The following is a 25,674-nucleotide window of genomic DNA, read 5'->3' as shown; positions in this document are numbered from 1 at the left end:
TGCCCCTTCCCCATTGCTGAGTCTTAACCTGGCATGGGGGCATGTGAGTGATTTCTTGTGCCTTTTGTTTCCAGCCAACAGTTATAAGGAGAGCTGGTTTCGTTTGCCCCCTTTTTTTTTTTTTTTTTTTTTAACGGGTCTCTGAGTATTGGTAAAATAGTTAACAGGGCGAGTTCCTGGGCTCTTTGTGGGTTTTTTGGTGTTTGCCATGAGTATCTTGCTATTGGGCACTGTGTGCATTGCTCATCTCGTGAGATCTGCTCAGTCCTTTATTTCTGTGTGATTCAGTGCAAGATTCTTAGTTACTGTTGTGACAGGAGAATTGTGGCATAACTTGTTAACTTTCAGTTGACAATGATAAATCAATGATAAATCTACCACTGAAATTGCTGGAAAAGATGGTATTTTGCTCAGAGGGTAACCAAAGCTGAACCCAGCGTTTGAAGCAGATCTTTTAGTAGCAATTTACTGGTTCAGAAACCAGTATGCTGGTTTCTGAATAAGTAGATGTTGTACACTTAATGATATTATCTGCCAGATTTTTTTTTATTGTTATGTTTGTGGTCTAAAACTTGCCTGACTGCAGCCTGAGTGTTTTCCCAATGATCTGGCAATTCAGTCTGTCAGCATTGAGCATGAGTAACTGGGCACACCTTTTGTCTACGTTTTGCTGTTATAACAATCCAGAAGGTGACAATTTCTCCTGCACCCATCTGGATCTCATAACCTGAAATGTTATGGTAATAATGATAATGCTGTACTCACCTGCAAAGTTCTGCTGCTCCTTCTGAAATATTACAGTTATTTTTGCGAGAATAAAACGATAGGCTAAGTATCCTGGTTGCTTCCTTATGATAATTAGCTCCAATCCTAAAACCGATCCTGTGCACCTGTGGGTCTGATAGCTGGATAACACTTTACTGTAAGGAACAGTTATCCGATTTGATCTTCCATTTATTGTTGATTAACCTGCTCATATTTCATAACAAATCCTCTTGCTTAAATTGATATAGCTTGTTAAAAGCTTTGCAAAAAAAATGCAACCCAGTAAACACACATTCATTGCATATCTATTGTGTAATCTATTTTTAGATTTGAGAGGCAATTTTTTTATTCACATTGCGTTATAGCAAAGGCACTGTGCAGCTGGTCTGTCTGCTACTGAGGGAAGGCTCACTGAAGCAGTAATTCTCTTGAGGTCCTTGGCATGAATAGGCATGGCAGCACTAATTTTTCTTTTCTCAAGAACTACTTTAATTGCTACAGCTTCAGAACATATCATTGTCAGGAGCTGACACGAACATACTCTTTGTACAAAAGCAGCAGAATGCTCCACAGTGCCCGTAACAGCGTTTCGGCATATTCATAACCTCATTTTATTTTTGTCATTCCTGCTTTATGTGACCTATTGATCCCTACACAAAGGAGTGGGGAAAGATAGTCTTTTTGTGTATTTGGGAGGGAGGATGCTGTGAAACAACTTTGTTTATACAGAAGCACTTTGCAGCTTTTGAAATGCAGCATCTGAATGATGTAGTGCTTCATAAACCCTTTTTGACTCAATTTCCCCCATTTTCCTGTTTTGTTTTGAAGAATGTGTACATTTTCTAGCTGACTGTTGTACAGATCTGCAAATCTTCAGTGCATGCTCTGAAAGCTTGGATTTTCTTTGGATGGATTTTCGTTATGGCCCTATTGCCGTTCTTTGCAATCTAAAGAAAGCCTGCATTCATAAGGCTTACTGCATCTGCAAAGGATGAAGAATAAGTAGGAATGATGAACTCCAGTGGTCATGAATAGACGGATTGTCCCAGGCTTTTGTTCAGTTCTCGGTATATTGTGAAGTATTTGGGCTGGCAAAAAATGTTAGCTTTGGGTAATGTACTCGTTTTATTAAAAGCACAGGAGAGTACTCGGAGAGAGTGTATTCTAAGACAGCATGTGATGTACTAGTGTATCTCTTGTCTTAAGCATGATTGATTTGTTTATTTCTCACTGAAAGCTTGTAACTTTAGATTTTAATTCTACTTTCCATAGCTAGCTGTAGCTGCGCTTGTCTTATCAGACAAGTCTTATCAAAATGGTACTTGCAATTCCAAGTGGAATGCTGCATTGTGTTATGCCAGGATCACTGAAGAAGGAAGACCTTGCTGTACTGGCTGAAGATCGGAGTTGATTCTGGAGTCTGAAATGTTCCCTGTGATCGCAAATATAAATAGTACCATGACCAAGAGTTGTGTGCATTCCGATACGACTTTGTCCTTGTCGTGGTGGGTGGTAGTAAATGTAGTTGCTGTCTTTAGGATCTTTGCTTGTACCAGTCTTGAACAGAGCAATGTGCTTTTTTGCAGATCTCCGCTAAGATATGCATGTTCCTGGCTCGACAGGAATTGGTGTGACTGCGTTCCCTGACATCAAGACATCTGTGATTATTGCTGATAGAAGTTGCTAACTGAATATTTGCACTTCTGTAGGCATCAGTTGCCCAGCTGTTATCTGTCAGGCTGGATTTACATTTCTATAGTCATGTCACAGATAAAACGTGTGTGTGGGTATATATATATACACACACACACACACATATATATTTGTTGTTTTTTTTTTTCATGTTCCTATTTGATAATTTTGATGGGTTGTGCTGAAGGAACCAGCCTGTATAGTACACTTATATGAACCAGCTTCCATGCTACTTCTGGCACAGAAAATCAAATAACAATGTCCAATATTACTATATCCCATGGTCATGTGGACTCCTAGGATATTTCACCAGGTCTTTCGGAAACTGCAAAAGCAATGACTGTCACACTCTGAAAGTGTACTAGACCAACCTGTGCTCAGCTTGTGTCCGCTCTAAGAAAATGCATCATCATCTGTGTGTCAGTGTACCTGACCCATGCTTCAGCTTTAGCTGCATAGCCCAACTTGTGCTTTACCCTGCGCTCAAGGGTACTGTGTTTCTAGCAGCGATGAAGGTCAATTCCTAGATATTGTTGGAGGCAGAGGGTGTCCAAAACAGCAAATGACCTTGTACTGTTGATTTGAAAGGTCTATTTTATTCACAGTGTCGATTCCTCTTAGCTCCTAGAAGAGAGCTTGTATGTGGTATATGGAGCTGTTATCGTGTAACAGAAGGAAGTTTTCTTCTTTCCTTCTCCTGTTCTTTTGGAATATGATTGTTACTCTCTGGGGGTTCACACAACTGCTAAATCCCGTGATGTGTTTGCAGGAGAGTGCTGTTACTCCATCTTGCAGGTAAAGAGTTGTGGCAAGGACAAGATCAAAAGCATTCACTGAATCTCTTTCAGTTGTCCCTTTTTGATGCCTGTAGTTGGGATTTTTCTTCTCTTTATGTGGAATTTTTCTTCTCTTTATGCTCCCAGATATGCTCTTACATATCAGAGAAGCTTGGAAAGCGCACTGCTCTTGCAGACCAGACCTCTAAATACTTGTTCAATAATGCCAAGTCATGACCCCTTTTGAAAAATGGCTTGTGGTTGTTTGCGCCACCCAGAAGCTCTTATAGGCTCAAGCCTGGAATCCAGCCCTGCAGACAGCATGGCTTCGCATTAAGGCTTTGTCACTCTTGGAAGAGACCCACCTTGCTGATATAATTTCCAAATTTTAACAAACCGACATGGTCCTAGCGTGCAGCAGCCTCCTGTGAGTTGTAACAAGTCCAATCTTAGAGTAAATCCACGACGTGTGTTGGAATGAGGCTGGATTTCATGTTTGAGCTGTCTAACCCTGTGCAATGTTCTCATGTTCTGCCTGCTGATTGCTGAGAGCAGAGAGCAATTTTTTTAAAACAAACTGAAATGAAGTTTATTGTGCAGCATATGTAGAGTGGGAGAAGTCAGTTTGCTTTAGAAAATTGTGTTCTGCACAAAAAACATGCTATTGGAGTTAAGAGAAAGTAACGGTAGCAGTAATGGAGGGAAGACACAAGTCAGGGGATGCAGCTCCGTGTGGTTTTGGTTACAGCTTCTTTGTACTTTGCTCTTGGTGAGCATTTTTGTCTTTGCTTCTACAGCCTGTCATCAGCCTTCTTCCTCCCTCTCTGAGCTATGTGGTGACCTTACACGATGTCTTCCCTGCTCCAGCATCTGTGGGTTTTCTGGTGTCCCATGAGTTCGTGCTGTAGTTTTGATCAAGGTAAATGCGGAAGCCTAGGTAGATACCCAGAACTATTTCTAATCTTTCATAACCAATGGCAGAACTGTGATGGATGCCTCTTTGGAGGTACTCATAAGCTAATTCAGACTTTTCTTTCTAGTGTAGTAGGTGATTGTCTTAACAGCTGCAATACAGAGTCTTTTCTCACTATTGTAACTTTCCTTTTCAGAACTCTTGACTTTCCTTTTTGAATCCCCTTTTAAAAAACTTTTATGGAGGTCTTTAGTTAATCTCTTATAGCAAATGTATTTTAAAGCACAGGCATTAGTAAGGATAGGATTTAAGCCCAGCAAAATAACTTGTACGTATTTCATTTGACAGAATTTGCCTTGCTTTTATGAGACATTTCCTCAGAAACTGGAACTGTGAAGTGTTGTTCTGACAAAAATATTTTCTGCTCCTTGTCTGCAAAAAATCAAGTTACTTTCATGTAAGCACGCCTCTTGCTAAATCTGCAGCAACATTAGGTGAGGATACCACAGAGACCATTCAGTCTGTCAGTGTTGGATTGCAAAGTCTTGAATCTTGTTGACATCTCTGCAATTTGTTTGGCCTTAATATTTAATAAACCTGATACTGTGCGATCTCTGGAGTGAGAGCAGGTCTTTTAAAAACCGCCTTGTGCCTTTGCTGGGGTTCGCGCCAGGCTCTTTGAATTCAGAGGTATGCTTGCAACACCATGTCTGGAGGGTAAAGCAATATTCATCAATTTTATGGCTCCTGTTGTATTAAACTTTTAAGCAGTTTGCAGAAAGAATACTTTATATATAGCACAGCGGGACCTTGGTTTTGCTCCTGATCAGTGGGAACTACTGAAAGTCTCAGGTTGCCTTTTCGGGAGGGTGAGTATTAAGAAGTAAGTGACTTGATAGAGGCTGCTTGTCCAGGCAGCGCTACAGCCTGCATGTTCTGGTTGTCTGCCTGATGTAGAGTGGCTCGCTGGGACCTAGACTTTTCCAGAGGGAGCTGGTTGTTGAATGTGCAGGAAATGCATGAGAGGTGCAACCTGCACCTGTCAGTGAAATGGCAACAAAGCTGTGGATAAAGGTCTGCTGATGTGCTAGAAAAGAGCAGATGGGGCTGCTCCATGAAGACAAACTGGGTTTTTTTTGTCCCCTGCCAAAAGCCATGGGGAACCTCGGGGAAATCCAATCTGAGTAAACTGGTTTAGGCAGCGTCTGCGAATATAAAGGTTCTTTCATTTCTGAACTTCTGATTTGAGCTCTGGTTTTGTCTTTGGATACACAGGAGTCAATTTTCAGGATTGCTAACTGTCTGCAGGTTCCCACCATTTGGACTTACTTATGGTAGTGGAAAGTTTTCATTCGCTGCACCTTATATCCCAAATTTTCTAGCTTGAGTTGGAGGCTGCTATTGAAACAGCTGGCTTTTCTGCTTTTGGGGCAGCCTAAGCAAAGAATCTGACTTCCTCCTTTCTGCAAACCCTTAACCAGTAGAAAGTTACGCAGAAATTACAAAAGTTACTTGTCATTACATAGGCATATTTTGCCAAGGAAATCCACAATAAACATAACACTTTGAATTATTTTTGTGTAAGAAGCTGCATAGCTGAAATTGAAAAGCACTGCTCTAAGTTATGTGCTTTGGGAGTTTGCTAGAAGTCCTCCAAAAAACTATTCAGTTTTTAAACCCACGGAGGTGGCTTTTTTTAGGTTTCAAAAGTGGTTTCAGCAAGTAACTTTGAGCTCCCATCTAAAGGAAAAAACTTTTTTTTTTTCTTTCTCTTTTTCCCCTGGAGGCTTGAGACAAATTTCGATTTTCTTTTTCTCTGTCGTTATGTATGGCAGTTGCAAATGCATTGCAAGAACATCTCACTTGTCTCCTAATGTGTCTTTAGATTTTGAACTTGAACTTTAGTATTAGATTCGTTTGTCAGACTTAAGTCAGTGCTTATACTTCAACACTGTAATTTGTTTTGTTTGCCGTTAATTACTGTTCTCTGGTTGGTTTGGTCTTCTTTCTTGAGGAACAACCTGAAAAATAAATGTGTGTGAGCTCTTGCAAACTGCTAATGGCTTTTAAAAGGCAAATCATTAAATCATAACTCTCTTCAAGTGCACCAGGGACTTTCAGTGTCTGCAAAAAACTAACTTCATTTTTAGTACTTCTGTAGCTTTTATTAACGTGCATCGCACAAAGGAGATCCAGTGTCTGCCTATGGGGTGTAAATGAACTCAACTCTTAATAGTTTGAGACACACTAAGACATAGCATCTGGCATATGGGAAATATCATGTTTGGCTGAAAATGTTCTGTTGGGCTGGAAGCTTCAAGCAATGGGTTTAAAGAAAAAGTTATTTATCTTCCAGCTTGGAGCAGTAACGAGAGGAACAGGCAAGCCTAGGCTCTGACTAGTTTCTCTTCTTAGCTTGTAAGTGTACTAGTGTAACTTTTAAAAATATAAAGCTTGTTGTAAAGACCTGCGTGTTCTCTGAGGATGAGTGATGTTGACAGATGTAGATTGTCTCAGCCCTTAAGTGCAGGGTGGCGTAACCTGTTAACTGCACAAACCAACATTTTGGGGTTTTTGTGTTAGTTTAAACTATTTATCTGATACCAGAGCCCTTACAGCCACATCACTATTAAATGAGGTACTTTTGTGGTTTAGGATGGCAGTTGAAAGCTAGACAAAATGCAGTATATCATATTGCATGTTGTTGTCACTGGCATGTGTATTACTCTGTTAGGCATTTTCTTTGTCTAAGTAAAGAGTATCTTTGGAGAAGTGAAAGTGAAGTGAAGCCATAATTAGCTGATGCTGTATTGCACTTGAAAAAATCTAAATGAAAAAGTAAAATGAAAAGGCCATGAAGGTTGCATCTGAGCAGTAGTGTGGCTGATTACTTAAACTCATGTATGCAAAAATGGTAAAGGATGTGCATGGTGAGCAGCAGTGCTTGGTTTCATGGCCTGCTTACTCTCTGTGCTACCTCACATGTGTGAGTCTGTCCCCTGTCCTCTTAGTTTAATGGAAACTGGGAGTTGTTCAAGTTTCTGATGACAAATGTGTAGGTTCCCAGGTTTTTATACATACCATGTGCAGTTAATTCTTTTAAAAGCATGTTGACTTAAGCAATTTTCTAACTGAATTAGTTAGACATAGTTAACCCCTTGTATAGTTAGACATAGTTAACCCCTTGTATAGTTAGACATACTTAACCCCTTGTTATTGATAAAAATCATGTCATGAGAAACTACTAAGGAAGTTTGTAGGGTATTTTGGTGACGCTTCTCTGAAGCAGCCCTGACAGTGCAGTAGGGTGAAGAGAGTGAAACAGAAAGCCTTCTTTTGACTTGGTGCCTTCCTGAAAGGGTACCCATCCACCTTGGGTGCAAGAATTGCTTTATAGCGATTATTTTGCTTATGTCCAAACCCAAGATTTTAGTGTGGGGCTGGGAGTTGTGGGAAAACCTGCTGGTTCAGGCTGAGAATTTCTTATGTTTGTTCTTGAGGTTGTATTTGTTTGAAAGAGTATGCAGGGGAGAGGAATGAATGGCCAAAAGATAGCATAAATAAATAGTTTTATGCACTTAAAATGGCTAGGATAAGAGCAAGCTCATGGGGTGTGCAGTGGTTCCGCTCGTGTCAGCGAGGTCAGCCTTTGGAAGGATGTTTCGCTCCTTACCTTTTTCTGTTCTGCCAAGGGGCCTTGCATCAAACCTCTGTGGTGTCAGTGGGTCAGGCTTTTCCACATCACGGAGATTGGCTGCTCTTTATCTCTAACAAATCTGATGTTACTAGCACTCAGCTGGCACCTTTGGACTAGGAGGGGACATGAAATCATAGGTTCCCAACCATGTCTGTGCCACTAGTGAGACATGCTGGGGTTAGAGTTGCGGTGGGATGCAGAGGAGAGCCGAAGCAGATATGATTGCTTGGGCATCATGCTGGCACTACTGATGCTAAAGAGGCTGGAAGAGATGGCAAAAACGCCAGGCTAGAGCAGCACGCAAGATCTGTCAGGAGCAGACAAGGAGGCATTAGTCTGTAGTGAGGGCAGAGCAAGAAGGTGCTGACTGGGAACTGTAGGGTGAGTAAAGCTTGTACTGCTTTAAGAGGGAAGAAGGAGGAGGGTAGTAGCAGGCTGCATAGGAGGTTGGGAATTGCAGCTGTGGGACCTGAACAATGTGCTGCTTGTGAGGAGGCTGAGATTTTGGCTGGCTTTTCCTGTTGCAGCTTGAAGTCCGGTCTGTCTTCTTCCTCTCTAGTTCATGGGAATCAGTCAGGAAGATATAAGTGTCATAAAACTGCTCATGTGCCCCAGGCTGTGGCAGCAGCCATTTGCCTGGCTTCTGCAGTTAGTACTAAAAAAACTGCTTAAATTTTACACTATATATGAAAGCAGAAAAAGCAGTCTTGAGCAAGTAATTGTCAGTTTCTTTGATCCTCTCTTCAGCTGCCCATAAGGTCCTAGAAGAGTATTTCCTGGCTCTTTTTGGTTCCTAGCATGTGAAGTGGGATGGATGTCAAAGTAGTTGAGTCAGTGGTCTGAGCAGCTCTAGAGACGCCTTGAGAATTGTGGTGTTTTTGTGGCAAGGCCATGGCCACCAAAGTGCCCGTGCTCAGAGCAGACACACAGAAGGGCAAAACAGGGAACATGGCTTCTCAGCTCTACTTTGGGAGACATCTGTAAGCAGTAGGTTGCCCCTGTGAGATGGGATAGATCTTCTATGGAGCCTGTGTGTGTTTTGGATGTTGCAATAGACAAGACTTCTGTGGTCAGACATAATGATCACAGAAAGCCAGAGCTGTTATCTTGCCGCTATTTCTGTCTTTTGGTTTGGTGCATTTCCTTGTAAGCCACAAACCATCTTGTTTACAAGCGTTGGTTGGTCTTCTGCCCACAGCTACAGTGCATGGGCCTCGCTTCAGCGAAAAAAGATTTCCTTGAAAATTCAGTCAACTCGAAACCTTTGCCTGTCTGTACAGGTAGGAGGTTGTGGTGTTAGTAAATAGATAGGGATTGGTGCTAAAAGACCTTTGGGAAGAGAGAAGTACCTTTCTGATGCAGATTTTAGTTCATTCCCCTTGCTCAAACTTCTGCCTGTTCTTTTCTTGCTAACTCTTTGCTTGGGTCCCTGTCCTAATCGGAAGCTCCCAGAAAGGTTTTTTAGGATCAAGGCCTCCACACACATCCGTCACTTTAAATATCCCTCAAATGAGCGAAAGCCTGAGGCTGGGATGCAGAACTCCTCATAGCAAGAGAACAGGCTTATCTATAATTAACAGCTCTCCTTGTAGCTATTGTGGGGTCTTTGAACCCAAAGCTGTGCTGAGATGGATGTAGTTCTTGCCCCTTCCCCCTTCATCCTTCAAAATTAAATGACAGTGTCAGCAAAGAGATTGCTGCTGCTTAATGAGTTTCAATTGGGATGCAGATTGAAGTCTGACTCCTTGCAATGACAGATTAATAACTCCTTCTGCTGAAGCTTTACCACACATTTTGAGGGGGGCGGCGGGGAATAATTATTGTCTGGGCTTTTTTCTTTTAAACCGGGAAGCTTCATTTAGTGCTACTGCCTGAGCCAGGTGATGTTACTGCAAAGCTTTTTGTAACAAGAAGCTTGATGATGTTATTTTTTTGGACTCTGAGGAGCTTGTGCCCTCCTGTTTGAGATCTGCCAAGCGTTTCTAGCATGCATATGCAAATGGAGAGAACAGCAGTAGTGAAACAGTACAATTAAATAGGAAGTTTTCTGTTATGGACACGATAGAGCTGCTGCTGCTCCTGTCGTTTGTTCTTGAGTGTGTGTCAGTGTGGTCACCAATGTTCCTGGGGGAAAGAATCTCAGTGTTTGGGGTTTTTTTCTTCATCTGGCTTAGAAGTCTGTTTTGAAAGAAATGCTTCACCTCTGCTCCTGCCGTAGTGGACTGGGATCAGTTGCAGTTGGTGCCCTGTTAGGGAGTCCCTTCTGTATGGGGCAAGGAGAGGGAGCCAGAGTGGGGCAGAGGTTGGTAGTGTTTTTGTGTTTGCCCACTGCTGCTCATGCCTCTAGGAACGTGTGTGGCATTAGTATATGTATGGCTTTCACTGCTTTGGGTGTTATAGCTAAGGAGGGATACTTACATTTTTGGAAAGTATAAAGAATCTTTTAAAATGTTATTTATAAAATATTTAACAGCAAATACTCTGTTAAATCTGTGTTGCATGTAACAATGGTTATGCGGTAAATGAACTTGAAAACACGTGAGCAAGGAGAGTTGAGATTAGTTGCGGACTTTGAGCTTCTTTGTAATTCCTGACAAATACCTGTGCCTTTTATAACTGTAGTGTCTGATTTCCAAGTTGAGAGTGTCTCTTTAAATTGTCTTCTGTGGCTTGTTTTGAGCTCTTCCACTGAGTCATTGCTAAAGTTGGGAATTGGGTCTGGAGCCTTGACTCACAGTCCTGTGCTTGGACCAGAGGCCACATGCTCTTACCGCAGGGCAGCAGTTTCTTCCAGGGCTGAGCCTTCAGTTCAGGCTGTTCAATATATGATGTGGGGTTTTAGTTTTGTTTTGTTTCCTTTTTTTTAACTCTCTCGTTTCTGGATTTTTAGATTCTAGGGGAGAATACAGGGAGCAATTTCTCTTACTGGTTTTCATTTTGCCACACTTCTTATGATCCTGTTTCTGTGGTTCCCATCTTATTTGGAACAAACTGGAGTTGTAACTCTCCTGTGCAAATGTGAAGCTATATGTAAAACTTAATAATTCTTCAGAAATTAACTACTGAAATTCCAAAGCAGTCTTCTGTTTAAATCTCTCAGAAATTGGATTTTTAAATTACTTTTTTTCTGCCTTAAACCTCTTCTTTAACCCCACCGTCAGTAAGAACATTTGTTACAGAATAAAGCACATCTGCCTGCTTCTGTAGTTCATAATTTTTTTTACTGTTTCACTATACATATGAGTATGTAGATTGTATATACATGTAGAGTATAACATGACACGACCTGCACAAGAATTAGTTCTCTTAGGAAAAAAACAGAGCAGCAGTTAGTCAGAAGGCATTTTTGAGCATCACAGAGACTGTTGTGGATTTTTTGGAACCCAAGGCTCATGAGAAGGTGAGGGTGTGCATGGTGCACGCGTATCTGGCAGCGCAGAGCCAGCAAGTTAACTTGACATTTCGTTCTGCACAGTGTCCCAATAACTTTATTTTTGAGTAATCTGTTTATTTAATTTCAAAACCATGCTTAGTTTGGCTTATTTAAAGAGTGAATTAAATGCTTATTACAAAGATGCCGTTGATATCATACTGCTACGTTTGCCTACAAGGAAGAATTACCAGATTGTTTACTGTCTTTTAACTTCCTTATCTAAAATAGTCCTAAGGCAATGACAAAGCATGACCTTGAATCTGTTATTCACCATTTTCGGTGTTGGATATCCCCAAAATTTCCTTCAGACTTCAAGAAATGGTATCACCTGCCTCCATTCCCTGTCGAAAAAACACTTTTTTTTTTTTTTTTTTTTTTTTAACTGAAATGGGGTGAGGACTTATTTTATGTTTACACTGCTGAACATAAACTGCCCTGCCAAAGACGAGGATTAATTTCAAAACAGGCTTCTCATTTTTCAAGTCCTTCATCTTCTGCAGCGAGGTGACAAGCTGATGAATGCCATGCTGGCAGCACTGCACCATTAAGAAAGCAGCTAATAGATCAGTGATGCTGAGTTGGAGACCCTAACGGAGGTCTGGAGCTCTGCAGTTGCTTGCCTAACCCTTCTTCAAGGGGTTGTATAGCAGTGTTCCCTGCACTTCTGTGTGGGACAGCACAGTGAATGTCAAGCAAATGATGTACGGAGTGGCTTGCTAGCGTTGCTGGAGGTGGTATGTAACATTTGATCTGATTTATTTTTCTTTTAATGTGTGACATTACCAGCTCATTTCTGGATCAGAAAAAATGCTTGAATTACTTCATAAGAACTATTGAAACTTCCTCAAAAATCACTATCAAATTTGAAGGTGTGGACTGTGAGGTTCAAAGGTTGACCCTGTATTAGGAAAAATGCTGTGTAATATTAGTCTTTTGCGTTGGAAATACTTACAGGGCTTTTTTTTCATCCTTCTTGCCAAGTTTTTCTTCATGTTCGTTTCTTTGTCTTCAAGCTGGTAAGAAGTCCCGTTTGGGAGTAAGGAGGAAAAATCTAGACTTTCAAATGTAAGAAATCCTTTTTGTGTATTCTTGATGTGGTTTTTCAAAAGCAAACAGGTATTTCACTCACCATCACCTTGCACCACAAGGAAGCTGGTGTCCAAGTACCCAAAATATACTATTCTGCCTCTGTGGGCTGCAGTAATGGGAGACAGGCTGTGTGCTGAGGTGAGACTGGATCTTACAGCTGACAGTGCTGCCCAGCTTGACAAATTAAGAAATGGTTTTCTATAGTGTCACTTTCAGAATTTGCTACTTTTTTCTTGTGGCATTAGCAGTGGTTGAATGTCTTCTGGTCACTCCCTCCTGCCTGCTTTCCAGAGGGCAACTTGTGGCCCAGGGCAAGGGGCAAGTCAGGGCGGATCGAGGAAGTAAAATCGTCCCCTTCCTGGCCTGCTGGATCACCTTGGGTTTTATGATCAGACTTGTATATTGCCATTTCTTCTCTGATTTAGAGTCAGCAGTGCAGTCTGTCATTTAAACACCACCAAAAAACCCCCACCAAAGCAACTCCAAAACAATAGAGGTCCCCAAGGCTGACCCAGGAATCAACAAAGTTGCTTTTAAAGAAACCTTTTCAGCATAAAGTAGCTGTCTGAGGGGTCCAAATGTTTGTGGGAAAGAGTATGAATCACAGAATAATCTAGGGTGAAAAGGACCTCTGGAGGTAGTCTTGCCCAGCCCTCTGCTCGCAGCTGGCCCCCACAGATTGCATCTCTCCCCGCCATATTCACGTGAGTTTTGGCTATATAGAATCATAGAATGGTTTGGGTTGGAAGGGACCTTAAAGATCATCCAGTTCCAACCCCCTGCCAAGGGCAGGGACACCTCCCACTAGACCAGGCTGCTCAAAGCCCCATCCAGCCTGGCCTTGAACACTTCCAGGGATGGGGCAGCCACAACTTCCCTGGGCAACCTGTTCCAGTGTCCGACCACCCTCACAGGAAAGAATTTCTTCCTAATATCTAATCTAAATCTCTCCTCTTCCAGTTTGAAACCATTACCCCTTGTCCTATCATTACACTCCCTGATGAAGACTCCCTCCCCATCTTTCCTGTAGGCCCCCTTCAGGTACTGGAAGGCTGCTATAAGGTCTCCCCAGAGCCTTCTCTTCTCCAGGCTGAACAACCCCAACTCTCTCAGTCTGTCCTCATAGCATAGGTGCTCCAGCCCCCTGATCACCTTTGTGACCCTCTGCTGGACCCATGTCCTTATGTCCTTCTTGTGTTGAGGACTCCAGAGCTGGACGCAGAACTCCAGGTGGGGTCTCACCAGAGTGGAGTAGAGGGGCAGAACTAGCCTCCCTCGACCTGCTGGACACGCTTCTTTTGATGGAGCCCAGGATACCGCTGGCTTTCTGGGCTGCAAGTGCACGTTGGCGGCTCATGTTGAGCTTCTCATCTACCAGCAGCCCCAATATGCAAGGATGGAGATCATACAGCCTTTGTGGACAGTCTATTCTGGTGCTTAGCCACTTCATTGTTTAAAAACCAAATACAAACCTTACCTACTTTTTTTTCTCTGCATTGCAACAGGTTTGTTGCCTTTAGTCTTAATCACCATGCACTTTTCTGAAGAGTCTGTCCCTCTTTTCTCTGTCTTCCCAGTAGAGAGCTGCAAACAGCAATAACACATCTGCTGAGTCTCCTTCGGGCTGAAACGTGGTTAATACGAACTGCAGTGAGTAGGGAAGGACCCTCAGTATTCAGTGCCTGTCTCTTTACCAGAGGCGTATGAAAGAAATGGTATCTAATCAGATTTGAGTTCACCGATTGATCCAGTCCACTGATTCACAGTTTGAATTCGCTGCTTGAACCGTGTGTTGTGGAGTGTGAATACCTCCGGTTCCTGCTGAGGCTCCCTGAAGCCTCAGGGCTACTTCTTCAGCAGAGAGTTGGACTGGAAACCACACAGAGCGCGGCGTGACCAGGAACAGGCACTCACGCATGCCTCTCTGAATTCATATTCTCGCTTCAGTGACTTCTGTGCTCAAACAAAACCAAAAGTAAATATGCCATTTTAAATGGTGTATTGTTAGATTGGTGTTGACTATGTCTGAAGTCTAAAGTTTGTTATCAATAGTGATTTGTTTCAAAAGGGAAAAAATATTCCCAGCTTTTTAACGCTTCATTTCCAATAACATGTTCTTTGTGTACCAGCTGTGTGATCAACATTGTAACAGGCAAGGTACTGGCAAATACTTTCTTCATTAAAAGTGATAATGCAAGTCATCCATACAAGGCATTAAGTACTAATTTTTGAGATTATCCTTCCTGAGAGCCTTTGAGCACTGATGTAACCTTGCCCCTGCAACACTTACCGCAAACTGAAACTTTGGAACTGTGGCTATTCTCAGATTTGGAAGTGTTTGTAGCCCTTTTCTAGTTTGTTTCTCTTGTGACATTCTTGCAGTAAAAGACAGTGCCAGGTTAGTGGCTCTAACTCTTCAGTGTATAAAAGTCTTGATGTTCATTGGAAAACTGAAAATGGCTTTCATGAAGACTTAAAATTTTTTTTTCTTTTTTTTTGGAAAAGCATTAATGACTTCAAGATTTCTGCAGCTCACATCTGTCAAACGTGTCCAGCTGACCCATTTCACTTTAACGTTCAAAACTCGTTATTTTGGGACTGTATGATAAATATAGCAGTATACTCGTACCTTTAAGATTGGGGAACTTTCCCCTCTCTTAACTCATCTTTTGGATACTGAGTGTGTGTTTTGCTAATGAAGTGTGTGTTTTGCTAATGAAGCTGTCCATGGCATTTGTGTGGTTCCTTAGCCCCTTCTGTTTTCACACCTATTTCCTTTCATGACTAAGCCCCATGTAGCTTTAGCTGGTCGACTGCACCCTGCCTTGACCAGCTGCATCTGCTGGCCTCCTGCCTCGACACCAGCCACCCTGGTCCCAGCTGCATCCTGCTGTGAGACAGCAGCCTGGCAGCAGGGATCGGATGTTCCTAATCGGTATGGTGCTCGGTGCAAATGTCATCCACTTTCATATTTTGTTGGTAGAAGGTGTATGAAAACAGGGTATTTCCCTGTAGCTGGGTTAGCTGGGCCATGGGACACTGAGGGTTAAACGATGTTTCACTTCAAACACTGGCTATCAATTATGGATATAATTGGCGTATCTTCAAAACTTATTTTAAAATAAACGATATATTCTATTCTGGGGGGAAAACGGATGAGTGGATTATATGCAGTTGTATGATGCGATCACATCCTGCTCTTCAGCACATCTTGCTAATGCAATAGCAACAGGGGTTGCCCATCTGCTTTTGCAATGACTTCACTAAAGGACAGTCTCCGAGCCTAAGAAGCTATTACGTCTATCGGTGTCCCCCTCTCTATTCTCAGCTTAGCAGTGCAGATCTGGCTTTGTGCCACTGCTATGCATAAGCTCATCTGTACAATTTTCATTCTGGCTTCTGATTTACTACAGGATTTCTGGCTGATGCTGGTTAGATCAGCTTTTAACACTGACAGTCTTCCCGATGTATCCTGTTGAGCCAAGCTCTGCCTAGGTGTGAGGGGTGTGAGAGCAGCAGGAAGCTCTGGCTGCTTCCCTGCATGGGTTGGTGAAGATGTCTCTAGCCATAACTGGTAGTGCAAGTGGCCCTAAGCCGTCACTTTTGTGCAATGCTGCGTTTCTGATGTATCCATCATGTGTAGCTGTAAAATGCTCCGGGGTTGTTAGAAGCATGCTTGTATAAGCCTCTGTATTTAAATTGTCAGCTTTTGAAATTTCAGGAAGTGGATTTATCTTGCTGGGGGCGTTTCTTCCCGTCTGTTCTAGTTGACTATGTACTTTTCTAAATAAAATACGTATTAATCTTCCAGTTACTTTTTAATTATCTTATTGCTGCTATGTTCTTTTGATCATAAAGAGGGCCGGAGACAAGCTGAGCTGCCCACTAATGTCACAGCTACTATATGCCGTACCTTCTCTTGCATTAAAACTTTTTCCATTCTGAACTGGAAGTGAATGAGGTGTGTTCTTTTGGTTGGCTTTTTTGGGGTGCAGTTTGGTCACTCTTTACACTATGTCATGAAGATGAGTCTGGGTTGGGTTTTTTTGTGGTGTGTCTATGGTAGGATTTTTCTCTTTGTTATACCTCGTTTATTCTCTGGTTATTACCTGTCAACTTCATTTACCATCTGGTGAAACAGATCTATGGATGCATAGGGTCACAGGGAGCAAAACCAGCATTGACTACTGACTTGTCAGCAAAAAGATCAAACATCCATCTTCATCTCGCAGTTGTCTGGAACGAGAATTAAATTGTAGATCATCCTAAGGCGACAGGGGAGCCTTTAGTTAAGTGGTTATCAATTTGTTTACTTACCAGAGTAAAACCACTTCGACTGTTCTTATACATTCTCTCTGCAGAACTGGAGTCTTGTTCTTTTTTTTTTTTTTTTTTTTTTTTTTTTTTTTGGTACACTGTAAAAGGAACAGTGCTCAGTTAAAACCTTGTGCTTCTCCAGCCTCTTGGTATGACCCTTCCATTAGGTTACAAATTATGTTTTTGTCATTGTGTTTGATGCGTCCCTTGTTGGTAGTGTTTTCACTGCAAATGTCTATCATGCATGTATGCTTGTAAGGCTCGTGCATTATACCTTGGACGTTGTTTAAAACTAGAAAGTGAGGTACAGGAGAGTAGCAAATTAGCCTCATGGATTTTTAACTTTCTTCCAGGACTCATAGTTGGGGTGATCCTGAGATACGGGACTCCTTCTACCAGCGGCCATGACAAGCCGTTCAGCTGCTCGCAGGAGGACAGGCCATTTACAACCCTGCTAGTCAACGTCAGCGGGAAGTTCTTTGAGTATACGCTCAAAGGGGAAATAAGCCCTGGGAAGATCCACAACGTGGAGCAAAATGACATGTTGCGAAAGGTGAGGGCAGACCACTTCTTGTGCCTGGATGAGTGCTTCTCCACTGTCTGTGCTTCCCTCCCTCCTCTCCCATTTGAATGTCAGGTAGTATCAAGTGTCTGTATTCCTGATAGTAACAGCACTTCAATGCTTAATTCAAAAGCACCTTCTGTATTATATCGCTGCTGGCCAACCCGTGCTCTGTTGCATGTATGTACTGCTTTCCCACATTTGTTTGTGTCTAATTGAAGTTTCATATTTTATTTTTTAGGTAACATTTGACCCAGAAGTTTTTTTCAACATTCTACTGCCTCCTATTATTTTTCATGCTGGTTATAGCCTGAAGAAAGTAAGTGTAATTGTTTCTGAGGAGAATAGCCCTTTTTTTTTTTTTTTTTTTTATTTTATGTGAGACTGTTGATTTGTTCAAGAGTGCACTCTCCATTTCAAATGTATTTTTTAATGGCAGTAAGAAAAATCTCATTTCCTCTATAGATGGTTAGGTCATATTGTTTTAAGACAAAATACATCTACTTTTTACTATAAACACATTAAGCTCTATTTAATCCTGTTGATTTGTTTTCCTTCGAACTTTGCCAGAGGTTAACATCGGTTTCATTTAAAGTAGAAGATGTCCTGCTATGAATTGTTTTGGTCCTTCTCAAATATCCGAGATACAGTAAACTACGCTGAGAAGTGGACCAAAACCTGAATCCCAGTGGGGATTCTGCCTGTAAATGGCAGAAGGGCCCAGATTCTGCTCTCGCTTGAACATACCGTTAATTGGTGCAGGTTTTCAGTTTTGCAACTAACTCCTTAGGTCTCTTATGAAAACATCTGTGTGGAAAGCTTCCTGTCAATAAGCTGCATGTAGGATTTAATACGTGGTTCAAATGTGGTTTATTTGATTTATAGAAGTTGGACAGAATTTACATTGGAGTAATGGAAGCATTTCTCTGAAATGGAGGGATGTTTCTGTGTATTAATGCAAGTATAGTATTGCACTGTATATTTTTGAACAGCTGATATAACTTGTTTTAAATAAGTATATAAACCTCTTTTTCCTATGCAGAGGCACTTTTTCAGGAATTTGGGGTCCATTTTGGCTTACGCATTTTTAGGAACAGCAGTCTCTTGTTTTATTATTGGGTAAGTGAACTCTGATATCAGTTCTCTTCTGTACTAAAGTTTAAATTGATAAAGTGTATGTTGAGTCTTCCAGATTGCCTCAGTTTTGTGATTTGTTTGTTTGAGGACTTTATTTGTGTATCGTCCAGACAAAATGCAAATGTGGCTTTTGCTAAGGTTTATCTGACTTCTAAACAATGCTGTCCATTGAAATGATATTGTCAAGTTTGAATCCCTTGACAAGAACACAGCAGTAAAGAGCGGTGTTGAGTTTTTTGATGTAATGGTCCAATCCAAAGCAAAACCTTGTTAGACTCTTACTGGAATGGGCTTTAACTTGAATTGTGGACACTACTTGTAATAGAATTGTAGCTATCAAACTTTGAGCTGTCCCTTTGAGTGCCCACACATACGCACACGCTCTCTTTCTCTTTCTGCATATGTTTGTATATATATAATTTTGTGTGTTATATGTACACTCACGTTTAGTTTGAGATAAGCTAGTCCTATTGGTTTACCTGCATACAATCTCTTATGCTGCTAATATTACTGTGTTTGGTGTATGGATATTCTGAAATACAGAAATCCTGATTTGCATAGGTGATCTTGGTTTATCCCTCAAAGAATTTCACTAGAGAAATGCTTTGAAGGCTATTCTTAGCTCAGAGCTTTTGGCCTGTGTACTGCATTGAGAGAAGCAATATTGAGGGGAATTTTGAGCAGGAAAACGTTCCCTTTGGCGGAAAAATCAAACAACCTGTAGATTCTGTGTACTAGCTGTGCAAACAGTTTTTGTGCTTTTATTACTGGTTTTAAATGATGTATTCTGGATCATATATCACTTGACTTAGTTCATAGGGAAAAGGGGAATATTAATTTTGGGATCTTAGTGTTAAACTGTGGCAGTGTCCCACAGACCTGTAGCATAACCAAGCCCACCTGAAATACTGTTGCTTCTGCTTTTCCTTTGCCTGTCTGAAATGCACCGTGTTGTTTGACTTGGATTGTTTTATCCTCTTTCTCTTCAGGAATCTCATGTATGGGGTTGTGAAACTAATGAAGTTGGTGGGTCAGCTCTCTGATAAATTCTATTATACAGACTGCCTCCTCTTTGGAGCGATAATATCTGCCACTGATCCAGGTAGCTTGCTTGAACATTTTTTAATAACCTTCTAAAATAATCCTATTGCTAGGATTTTTGGCTGCATAGCACGGAGGTATTAACAGCACTTTACTTTCAGTTATGTTACACCAGTATCTCTGATCCTCTTCTGTGAAATGCATGCAAATTCTGCATGTTGTGAAAGCTGTTCTCTGTCAGTTTGGTGCTGGTATGGTATGACATGATGGTCTGTTTGGGGAAACATGTAATTTTCTTGTTCAAATACTTTAATTTTTTTTCCCCAGTAGTTTTTCTGTTTAGTGTGCATCAAGTTTAAGACTGAGAATAGATGAAACTACTATATTGTCTGCATAGCAGGACTTCCTTCTTTAGCTATATCGCTTGGGACATTGGATAATTTAAGAGTAATATTTGAGGCTTTTAGGATCTTCAGGTGTTGAAATCCTTTTTTATTTTTTTTTCCTCCTTTAAATGAACTTAATGTTTTGCAAGTTTAAGCAGAAGAATGCTCTCCTGGCAAAGTAATTTGAGCTTTTGCCAAAATAATCTGGTCATCCTTCAAATTCCAGCAGGCTCACATAGGGGTGTCTGCTTGACAGGTCAGTCTAGAGAGCTGGTGTGTGTCAGGGGCCAGGGTAGGGAGTGGTGAAGTATGAAGCTTGACATTTAAAACAGCTAATTTGAGGTGCTCAGTGGTGATTTGTGTGAAAATGGGAAGTAGCTCCTGTGATTGAGCCGAGCTCTGAACAGCTGGTGGTTGCACACAATTTATGCAAATAATCACTGTGTGATTTTTTTCTTTTTTTTTGAAGCTCATGTATGGGAACTTCTTCAAGATCATGGTCTTTCATCTCAGACTGAAGTTTCTTGAAAGGATGGTTATAAATATTTAGCAGTCTTGCCCTTTGCAAATTCTGCGCAAATGCACACTCCTGTGGCATAGTCTCTGCTTTGGGGAACACTTAAGATTATTAGCACCATTTTACAATGACTGAAATAATAAAGCTATGTCAACAACCCATACAGCCTTTAAAAATAGCAAGAGCTGCACAACGTATTGTTGATTATCTTATATGGAACATGTTCTACAAAAAATATCAGGGCTTTGGTATAAGTGCTTTGTCTGCCCCAAGCCCTTTGGTCATGGGGGCTTTCCTATAAACACTGTGCAGGTGGGAGAACAACACAGCCACTTCCTAGTGGAGCTGCCTTAAAACTGATGGTGGAATTACTTACCTATAAGATAAACATGACTAGTCTGTTTCCCAGTTTAATTTTGATCCTGTACTTCACTTCCTGGGTTTTGTTGCTTTAGGCAAACTGGAAAGTCTGTTCTGTCAGCTCACGCAGTCGTTCCTGAAGTCAGCCATTGTGGTTTTTCTCTCTTCTTTCTGTAGTTACCGTGCTAGCAATATTTAATGAGCTGCATGCTGATGTCGATCTCTATGCCCTTCTGTTTGGGGAAAGCGTGTTGAATGACGCTGTTGCCATTGTATTATCTTCGTAAGTAATTACCTGAATTTCTACTCTGAATTTACTTAATTGCTTTTGGTATTTGTCTAAAATAAATGTTTTTTTCTGAGAAATGTTATTTTAAATTTAAATGGCTTGTCTTGAACTGAATTGATAAACGTTGCAAACATTTGACAAGATCCCTCATGCATACGTACACCAGAAAGGCAAATTTGCCTTCAGTATGGGATCGTCCCCTCTGTTGCTCAGGTGTTGCTGTTATGGAATAAAAGTTTGCCAATGCCCCTTCTAACTTCTCATTGTGTTACTCTTTTTCCAGGTCTATAGTTGCCTACCAGCCAACAGGTGAAAATACCCATGCTTTTGATGCAGCAGCGTTTTTCAAGTCTGTTGGTGTTTTCCTGGGAATATTCAGTGGTTCTTTCATGATGGGAGCAGTGACGGGGGTTGTGACAGCCCTGATATCCTTTTTCATGTTTAGCTCTTCCAGACTAGATGTTACATTCAGGTACTAACAGGGCTCACTTCTTTCCAGCTATAGCAATGTTGGCACTAGCTTGCTTTAATCTGAGTGTGAAGATGTGGTCAGTATTCCTGTAACCTTTGCCTATAGAAAGGCGTATAGGTACACAAACAAATCACCTTTTTCCAATATAACTGTGGCCACACTAGAAATTCAGTGATCTTGCTGCGTGCTGCAAGCTAAGGGGAAGCCCGAAATGGTCATCTCCTAACGTTCTGCTTCTTTTTAGAAAATTTTAAAAAAATGGTTTTTATTATTTTGCTTGAAAGACACTTCATATAATAAGTGGTGTTTGATTGTGTTGTCAGGAAAATCACTAATAGCTATTTCTGACCCACAGGGCTCTTACTTAGAGTCCTGCATTTAACCTTTCTGCTGGAAATCTGATGTCATCTGTCTTGGATAAGACTATATCTCTACCAGAGTTAACATCATAACATGACCTGGCCTGCTCTCTTGAAGCTTACTGTCACTATTTGATTAGAGCTCTGAGGTGCTCAGCAATGATCTGTTTTGTTTTAAGCTCAGGTAGTAGACCTTATTAAGCCTGACATACTCTAGAAATTGTGATGCTTCTTCAGGAAAAAAATTCAAATTATTTGCTTTTAGACTACCTAGGGTATTTGTAGACATTCCAAATGGCTTTGGTCTGCCTAGGTTTCTTTCTGAAAACTGATCTAAAATGGGTAGGATGTACTGTTTTATACAGTAATCATGAACCTGTGATTCTTCGCCTTAAGTAATAGTGTATATAACAAGATACAGTTGAGACATACCATGCAGATTTGTCTCATATATGTCTGCACAATGGTAACCCTTCAGGGGTAAGGGGAAGATGTGCTGTGATGCGTTAAGGTTTGGTCTTCCAGTTCCACTGTTCTGCAATCAATGTGGCCCAGAACCATGATTCTTCAACTGGTTTTTAGGCTACCAGCCATCCACAGCTCTGGTTGATCAAATACTGTTGCTGTGGGTTTTTTGGCTTGCTGGTTGGCTACCAATTACAGCTGAAATGCATTCAGATGCATTTTGTAAAATCATGCTTCTGAAGCAGCAAGTGGTTCTTGCTGTTTCTAATGTTCGTGCTCAGGAGGGTGCATGAGGCTGGGAGTGGGAAGGCAGTTCAGAAGACAGCCTCTGCGGGTTATTTGGTGGTGTTTTTTTGTTGTTTGTTTTTTTTAAAAGAAGAATACAAAACAAACACAAAATCCTTAAATTGTTGCTCTGTTATACAATTTTAACTATTTTCTTTTTTTAAAAACACTTAATGTCATGCAATACTGTAGAAGCAAACTGTAAATTTGCATTTTACCCTTCATAGCTGATTAAAACCCATAACTTACATCATGAATGAAGTAGATAGACTGTTATTCCTGTAGCTGTGAAGTACCTATAACTGTATGTATAACCTATAACTGTACCTCTCTGAGTGAGGGGTTTCATGCAGTCCTGCATAGTCCTTTGAAAACAGACAGAATACTTGGTTTCCAAATATCATGCAGATAATACACGTGGACTAGTTCTGGCTTTCAGCAAGCTGCCTTGACCTCACTGTCTGTGGTTATTTTTATAACAGTTAAGGTACTCTACCACTTTGCATTTTCTTTCTAAATTGCAGAATCTGCATGGTTGAAATGAAGTGAAGCAGGCCATGCCTAAAGAAAGAAAATTGTCTTTGCTTTAAAGTTAAGAAAACAGAAATATTGATTTAATTTCAATTAACACTTTGGTCAATTATTATATGAAGTAATAAGACGATTTTTCTTTACCTTTCTCTCAGCCTGCGCTTCCTCCAGAATGATGAGCATAGGTTTACATTTCAGATTTAATGAAATGTTTTGGTATGGTTACTTACAATAACAGCAAGGGGAATAAAGACTTTGATTCACAAAGGTGCCAGAAAAGACTGAAAATGAGGAATCTGTTCTCACAAGGGCTCTTGCCTACCTTCAGGGAAACAAGGTTCAATCTCTTACTCTCCCATGGAGTGACAGTGGCTATCCAGTTTCCCAAGCATCCCATGAATGCCTCTTGAGCCAGGCACTGGGGTAAACTTGTGGTGGAATTATCCGAGTGCTCTGTGGGAAGATAGGTTCCAGTTGTTGCTCTGGTGAATGTTGCTGCTTCAGAAGCACGATGTTACAAAATGGGTCTGTTTAGGAGAGGAAAAAATATAGTTCAGTGTGACAGTACATCCTCAAAAGTTTTAGAGAGATGGTTTATCTGGAGAAGTGACTATGTGGAGAATAACAGCTGTTTAAAAAAAAAATGCTGAGTCTTATATTTGGTGTAACATCAACTGCCATGGAGATATATACATATTTTTATGACGGTTTGGGCTTTTGTTTAGAGTGCAGCCTTCTGACAAAGCAGGGTTGCAGGTGAAGGTGTGGCTGGAGTATGTGTTTCGGTACCCTCACCCTCATCCAAGCCAGCAGAGATGCCAACAAGAAGTAGGAGTGGGTGGCTGGCCTCAGGATTGCTTCATCCTAACCAGGCTCCCATTGAAACACTGCCAGTTGTTTGCCTCTGTTAATCATTTGTGGCTTGTTGTGAATGCTGTATTCTGTGATAAAGCCCACAGGAGACTGTTTCCACTGAGCCTTCTTGGCTGCCTGACTGCTGCGAGCCCCAGACCTCCCAGGACCTGTGAATTTCCTTGTGAAAAGTGGTGCTGCTCATTGCTTTTAACATCCCTGTCCCATATTGAGCCATGACTCCCCAATCAGCAGTGCTGCCATTAGCTCTAGATTGTGTAGTGCTGCAGAGAGCCCAAGGATGCAGTTGTGTTACGCATGGAAAGCAATGGTGGGTGATGGTGCAGCTTTGATGTGTCCATTCAGGTACCAATTGCCTTCATATGAGCAGGGGAGAGAATGCTACCACCTTCCTTAGGGGTTTGGGGTTTTTTGTGTGTGTATGGTTGGACTCGATGATCTCAAAGGTCCTTTCCAACCATGAAGATTCTATGATTCTACTGTTTCAAGTGTCCTTGCTGTGCTCTTGCTGTCCTCCCACGTGGATTTCAGAGAAGATTGTGCTAGTTGTCAGTTTTCGGAAAGACCAGGGATCTCTCTACCACCCCTGTTAGCACATGGTTTCTTTCTGTGTTTTCTAGTGGAGTTGCGCATAGCTGTCTGCACATCAGGTACAGTGAGCTCTTCAGGGTTTACCTGCTGCCAGAGTAGTGATGAGGAAAACAAAACAGTCTATAAATACATGAACAACTTTTTTTTTTTTTTTGTAGTATGTGAAGAGACATATTTAACGCTATTGAAATCTGTTCCACTTCCTCAGTAGCTGTATGAACTGTTAATTCAGTGTGTGTGTGTTTTGATGTTCCTCAAGTTTTGCTCTCCTAAGATAAGATAAAATGAACTTACTTTTTCTTCACATTGAAAGACTGAGATGCTCTGATTGAGTTGGCTTTTACTCTAAAACACATAAACACAAGGAGAGGAAATATATATTTTTTTGTAGTCAGGTTTTCTGGTTTGCCTCAAAAGTACAGAAATAGCCACACTTGCTGAAAAAGAGTTGTCAACAAATCTGAGCAAGAAAAATTCTGATAAATCTACTTCATCTTAGCGATGCTGTAGTCAAGAACAGCCTTGTGAATTAAATGCTTCTGAATGTATTTTATGCTTTATTTAAAGATGTGGGGGACACCACCCCTCCCCCCCCCCAAAATGAAAAGCCAGGGCACACAATCTAAAAGGAATGCCTGGTATATACCCCTTTCCTGCTGGCACTTTGCAGGGAAGTGTGGCATAGAGTGATATATTACCTCAAAGATGTGGGGCCACAGTTATGCCATGGATATGCAGCAAAAGTATCCAGAACTGACTATTGCAAGGGGAGACCTTGATTCTGAAGTTTGGCTTGATGTGATGGAATTGATATTTTTCAGCACTAAAAAGGTTTTGTTTTCCAATTAGCGTTGGTTGTTAGTGCATAAAATTGTTTCTCATAAATACCGGGTACAGAGAAGCCAAAGGGGTTTTTTTTTTTTTGATCCCTTAACAAATGACTTAACGTGACGAAGTTTACGAAGTTGCACTGCTTCCCCCTGCTGGAAACGGCTCTCTTCTTCTTGATGTCCTGGAGCACTTTCTTGCTTGCAGAAGCTTGTGGATTTACTGGTGAGTTGTTGGGATTCAAGCATATGGAGACAGAAGTGCTGTGTGTCTTAACAGCCCTTTTTCCACTTTCT

The 25,674-nt window shown here is 41.2% G+C and overlaps 1 protein-coding gene across 2 annotated transcripts in view; it reads left to right on the top strand.

Annotated features, from left to right (window-relative positions):
• Positions 1-25,674, top strand: part of SLC9A7 (solute carrier family 9 member A7) — an 82,899-nt gene that overhangs the window by 16,375 nt on the left and 40,850 nt on the right. For both annotated transcript variants that reach the window (XM_054196953.1, XM_054196946.1), the window contains exons 2-8: positions 17,036-17,235; positions 17,486-17,563; positions 18,287-18,363; positions 19,371-19,483; positions 20,863-20,968; positions 21,258-21,399; positions 25,498-25,603. In XM_054196953.1, the coding sequence (XP_054052928.1) occupies positions 17,036-17,235; positions 17,486-17,563; positions 18,287-18,363; positions 19,371-19,483; positions 20,863-20,968; positions 21,258-21,399; positions 25,498-25,603 (822 nt within the window). The remainder of the gene's footprint in view (positions 1-17,035; positions 17,236-17,485; positions 17,564-18,286; positions 18,364-19,370; positions 19,484-20,862; positions 20,969-21,257; positions 21,400-25,497; positions 25,604-25,674) is intronic.

The sequence above is a fragment of the Rissa tridactyla genome, chromosome 1 (assembly GCF_028500815.1).
Source record: "Rissa tridactyla isolate bRisTri1 chromosome 1, bRisTri1.patW.cur.20221130, whole genome shotgun sequence".
Lineage (NCBI taxonomy): Eukaryota > Metazoa > Chordata > Aves > Charadriiformes > Laridae > Rissa > Rissa tridactyla.
The sequence above is the reverse complement of the archived record's forward strand: the minus strand, read 5'-3'. Positions and strand labels throughout refer to the sequence as shown.